Here is a 6,335-nt window from a genome sequence, read left to right on the forward strand (position 1 = left end):
GGCACATAAAATACAGCATTTTGAGCGTGGCCATTGCCAGTACCGCCTGACTGGCCTTCGTGCCGGTGGCATGTAAAAGCACCCACTACACTCTCTGGGTGGTTGGCGTTAGGAAGGGCATCCAGCTGTAGAAACTCTGCCAAATCAGATTGGAGCCTGGTGTTGCCATCTGGTTTCACCAGTCCTCAGTCAAATCGTCCAACCCATGCTAGCATGGAAAGCGGACGTTAAACGACGATGATGATGATGATGATCATGGACTTCCACATAGTTTCTGTCTACCAGATTAACTCAAAAGGCATTGGTTGGCAAGGGCTATGGTAGAAAATGCTTGTCCACGATATCGCACTGTGAGACTGAACCTAAAAGTGGTTGCAAAGTGAACTTACACATAAATTACATATATATACATCACATATATTACATACATACCAGTTCTGTGATAACAGTCTGAAGGTATTTAGACAATTTCCTATTTGCTTCTTCTGTGAAATGGTGGTCTTCTTGTCGACACAATACGGTAACCTCTTCCACGTGTCCAAGAGCCGTAAGTAAATCCTTTGCGAGAATATTTGCATCTGGGCCATGTAACTATAGCAAAGAAACAAAACATTATATGTTTACTATATATATACATGTATGTATGTATTTTAGCTATTTAAAAATACACTAAAATTGTTACATGAATGTTCACTTTTTACTAGTTTTAGTCATTCAATTTGTACTGTTTTATCAATTGCAAATAACTGATATGCAAAGTTTGGTATTCAAACAAGCTTTTCAGAGCAGTTTTAAGAAAACTGGCACAAATTTTCAAAGAGTAACAGATAATATTAGAAAGTAGTTTAGAATGAAAATTTTTCTTGTAAATTAAAATAATACATGCATATATATTTACACATACCCACATATAAGAAAATGAGATGGCAAGGGAATAAACAATTATCTTATGGACTTCATTAACTTACAGCTGTTCCTACTAAAGGGTCCAGTGGATTCAGTTGAGTGCAGTGAGTAACACCCTATAGCTTCATTGGAACCTCAAATATAAGCTGTGATGTAAGAAGCTTGTTTCCCAACTACATGGTTCCAGGTTCAGTTTCACTGTGTGGCACCTTAGGCAAGTGTCTTCTACTACAGCCTCAGGCTGTACAAAGCCTTGTGAGTGGATTTGGTAGACAGAAACTGAAAGAAGCCTGTCGAATATATATATATATGTATATAGTTGTGTGTTTGACCCTCCACCAATGCTTCACAACTGATCTTGGTGTTCATGTCCTCATAACTTAGCAGTTCAGCAAGAGACTGATAGAATAACTACCAGGCTTACAAAGAATAAATCTAGGGGTCAATTTCTTTGACTAAAAGGTGGTGCTCTAGCATGGCCACAGTCAAAATGACTGAAACAAGTAAAAGAATATATCATCATCATAATTTAGCATCTGTTTTCCATGCTGGCATGGGTTAGACTGGGAATAGTTGGTAAGCCAGAGAGCTGTACCAGGCTTCAGTCTGATTTGGTTTGGTTTCTACAGCTTGATGCCCTTCCTAATACCAACCATTCCAAGAGTGTATATATATATATTCAAATTACGCAATAGAAGCAGCACTATAATGAAAACACTATCAATACAGCATCATTAATTTAATGGTGCTATTTAAATGCCGGAACTGCAGACTTTTATCAGACAATACGGGATTTTTTTGCAGACAAAAAACAGCAGCTTCTGGTATTTAAATAACACTCATTCATTAAATATGTTGTACAGATAATGTTTATAACACTACCACTGTTTCTAATTCATATTTGAATGTGTATGTATGCATGTATGTATGTATATACAGTATCTTACAGAAGTATGTACACACCTAAAAAATTTCAGTGAAACTGCCATTACTCTGATGATATTGAAGGAAATCAAACGAAATTTATATTGAATAAAATATATTATACATGCAAACATTATACAAATTTGGAACACAAAACAATAAACATTTTCAAAGATATGAATGAAATATTAATTTTAAAACGATACACAAATATGTACACCCTAAAGGATTATTTGCTATATTCAATATTTGGTGTGACTGCCCTTGCTTTCAATGACTGCATTAAGCCTTCTGAGCATAGGGTCACATATAACTGATGAAATCGATTTCCATTCATCCTGGATGAGGTCTTTCAACTGTGTTACATTGCAGGATTTTTTCTCCTCAACCTTCCTTTTCAAAACACCCTACAGATGTTCTATCAGGTGACATGGTAGGCTAAGGTGATACCTTTACCTTTTTATCTGATAAAAACTTAGACATCATCTCTGAAGTGTGTTTAGGGTCATTATCATATTGGAACGTGGAATGTCTTCCGAGTTCCTTGATGTGTTTCAACATTGTTTTCTGCAATATGTCACAATAGAGCTTTGAATCCATTATTCTCTCAATAAATGTGAGTCCTCCCACACCAGCTGCACTTATGCATCTCCAAAGCATAACAATTCCACTGCCGTATTTCACAGCAGGCACGGTGCATTTGTAGCTATTATCTTTACCTGGTCGTTGCCATACTCACTTAATACCATCTGACCCAAGCTGATTTTAGTCTTGTCAGCTGATTTATGCTTGGTAGTGAGGAGAGACTTCCTATGTTGAATGCATCCATGAAGGCCACACTGGTTTCAAACTTTGGTAAACTGTTTGGGTGGGTACACTCGTTCCACTAACAGAGGACATTTCTTAGGCCAAAGATGAGGCGGTACGATGCCTGTTGTCCATTATGCAATGTTGGATGTGGCGAATATTATGTGCAGTTAAAATAGGACAACCTGCACAATGTTTATTGCTTAGCTATCCAGTAGCTTTGTACTTCTGAATGACTTTAGTAACTGTGTTTATGCTAATATGCATTCATTTGCTTGTATCCTAAACCATTCTTGTGGAAATAAAAATGATTTTCTTCAAATCTTCAGACAATTTTTTTCCTTTTGGTGCCATTTTAAATCACAATGAAGATTTTCACCATGGTACACAGATCAGGATGCCTGCAGATGCAATAACAACGACTGGTGCAGAAATGCCAGGAGAAATAATTTATTAGAATTGAAATACTTGAATTTAATAAAAACAAAGTGGATAAAATACTGAATATAGCAAATTTCCTTTTGAATATTAATATATCATTGAAAATGTTTATTGTTTTGTGTTCCAAATTCGTATAATGCTTGCATGTATAATATATTTTATTCAGTATTAGAAGAACACTGAAGGTCAGCTACTCTTGTTGCAAAAACTTCGCCTCTTTTATTAATCAGCAAAACACGAAAATTGTTACAAACAACTACAGTGCTGAATCTAATCTGAGGAACTGCAAAGATAAGACTTGCTGTCTGTTGGAAGGTAAATGTCTTGAAAAAGGAATTGTTTATAGAGCTAAAGGGCAAGTAGATGGCTCATATGAATATAAAACATAACAGGGGGTTTGGAAAATTCATTCAAGACTTGATTCTATTCCCACTAAATACATATACATATATATGCATATATGGGTACAGGACATCACCAACAGTAAACGTGAAATAAGAAAACAAATGAGTTAAATACGCAAACAATGAGAGAAAAAGAAATGGAAAACAGGGCAAGTAACACAAAGAATGACACTTCATCAGTTGTTGGCTGTCTATCTACTCCTCATTTCGAGCACTGAATGCCAACACGAGTCTTCAAAGACAGTTGCTCCCATAAATACCAAAGTAAAATTTAGGATTTTATGGAGGATTAAAGTTGGGAATAAAAACAGGACAATGGAGACATACAAGGAAACTGAATGAAAACAAACATGGAGAAAAGATAGAAGACATCCTAGAGGAAAAGAAAGATGGTCATGAGGAAATGAAAGATGGACAATGGTCACGTGTGAGCAACGTGAGCGAGAAAAAGAGAAAGGGGAGAGAGAGAGAGACAGATAGAAAACGGTGAAGGGGAGAAGAAGGGAATTAGAGAAGGATGGGGGAGAAAACAATATAGAGTAGAGTCACATCAAAAAGGTTAAGATAAACTTACTTGTGTATGTATATGTGTATATACATTTATATATGTGGGCATGTATTTGCATAAATATTTACTTGTATATTTGTATGCGTGTCTATATGCGTGTGTATTTGTATGTATGTTTGTATTTATGTAGATATACATGTAATTTTGTGTGCGTTTTTATATGTGCACGTTTCACAAGCTAAACGAACTATCTAACCTTTGTTAGATACTTAATGCCATCATTTTACTCTCTGCCTCTATCTATTTTTTTCCCTTTCTCTCTCTAATTTTCTGATTCTTTTTCTTCCTTTCCCCTTTTGCTTTCTCTCTCCCACCCACTTGTTATTCTCTGATTTTTTCCTTTTCTTTCTTTCGCCTGTAACAACTAACTTGTATAAGCACGCACCAGAAGATTTTGTGCACGTGCATGTGTGTGCGTGCATACAATTATATGCATTTGTATATATATTTATGTTTTGCCTATATATGTCTGTATATGTATGTAGCCATGTACCTACGTCTGTATGTTTAGTGTATATACGTATATTATAGATTGTTTGGTATGTGTGTATATTGCTAAATGTATATGTAATTTAGCGAGAAAAATTTTTAAACAGATATATCTTTTAATTTATTAATTTATTATTATTTTTACAACTAATTATTTACCTTGGGTACTCAGGCCTTTTCCCTTCTTTATAAGCTATTTCTGATTTAATGCTTTCTTCGATATTCATAATAATATGATTTTAAACAGCAATTTGTTATTTCATGCAACTGGTTATTGAAAAGACCGTTAATTGAAAGGACCAATAAAACAAAACCATTTTCAAATGTGTATCCATCAAAGTAATTGTATTTCTGCATATAGTTTTATCTTGCTTCATTCTAAACAAAACTGTCCGACGAATGGGAACGTGAAACTCTGAATAACAGCTTCTGTGATATTTTTGCTGCTTTTTTATAAAGCATATTACTCTATCTCTGGTATTCGAGTACTATTTTTTCCACCTTGTTTCGCACTTATGTGCTTACTCTGGTATATATATTTATACGCGCGCATGCACACACACACACATCATACATATAAATATGTAATATAGAGTGCAATGATTATTCATTAATTGACATAGAAATTTAAGTTCCTGGATATAAGTTTTTATGCTTGCATTATTCAATAAATATGTATACATATATGCATATATACATGTATATGTGTATGAATATAGGTATATGTGTGTGCATGTCTGTGTGTGATGTGTTCAGTGCTTATATACAAATGTGTATTTAAAACGTTTTAGAAAACTTACCCAGCAAAAGAAGGCGGAACATCGCAAGTGTTCAATGGAATTCTGAAATATAGAGTTTCTAGACTTTAGTTAGTGGTCATAATATTTCTATTACTTTGCTTGGGTATATTTAAACATTTTGCCCATTATGATAGGTTTTGGCCCATTCAACTTCACCTTTATGAAAGTCTTTTTCTACGTGGTCAATACACGAATTGTAAGGGTGTTAAATAACTGTATATGAGTTGTTTCACTTCAGCTCCACTCCGATGGTGCTCAATCCCATTCTTATTCATGTTCTATTCACTATGATATTCCAGTTACCAAATCTTTCTGCAGATTTAAGTATTGTACCGTCAACGTACATTTTAATGAAACATGGTATTTTAAAAAAATGTATTTTTCTCATTCTTTTCTAATTTATTTACAGTTTGACATTATCAAAAGGCCAGTGATTTTTGAAGGACATTAGCAGTACCTTGCACTAAGTTTAGTCAAATAGTTATAATAGGGAACTTGAACAGGTGGGGATATTCTAATTTTGTTTTACAAAACGTAAAGTTAGAATTAGGATGACCTTTATCAAGTTTTGATAAATTCGTGACAGTGCATATTTCATATATTTGTAATAGTATTTGATATAGATTCTTAATCATGTCTGTTGTGTACTTCAAAGGAGAGATAAGCTCATAGCAAACCAAATCTCGTAGGTAACCTCAATTCTAGATTCTAGTTACGCTGTTACGACTGATGCCAACAATGTACTTGAATTTTACATTATTTTAAACAATGCATAAACTTATTTAGAGTCTGACAGAAAAAGATGTTTTGGTAAGACGTCGCGCACTTCATTCGTTTACGTAATCCTAACTTGCAGGGTTCACTTTTTGAATTTGTGGATTACTGGAGGCCATGCAAAAACTGAAAAAACAAAACAAAAAAACAACAACAACAAAAACAAACAAAGAAACAAAAACAACAAAAACAAACAAAGAAACAAAAACAACAACAAAAACA

At 34.3% G+C, this 6,335-nt stretch overlaps 1 protein-coding gene across 1 annotated transcript in view; it reads right to left on the reverse strand.

Annotated features, from left to right (window-relative positions):
• LOC106883214 (NCK-interacting protein with SH3 domain) overlaps positions 1-6,335 on the reverse strand; it is a 47,085-nt gene that overhangs the window by 29,020 nt on the left and 11,730 nt on the right. Inside the window, exon 2 of the mRNA XM_052974932.1 lies at positions 433-591. Coding sequence (XP_052830892.1) covers positions 433-591 — 159 coding nt within the window. The remainder of the gene's footprint in view (positions 1-432; positions 592-6,335) is intronic.

This window comes from Octopus bimaculoides, chromosome 20, assembly GCF_001194135.2.
Source record: "Octopus bimaculoides isolate UCB-OBI-ISO-001 chromosome 20, ASM119413v2, whole genome shotgun sequence".
Lineage (NCBI taxonomy): Eukaryota > Metazoa > Mollusca > Cephalopoda > Octopoda > Octopodidae > Octopus > Octopus bimaculoides.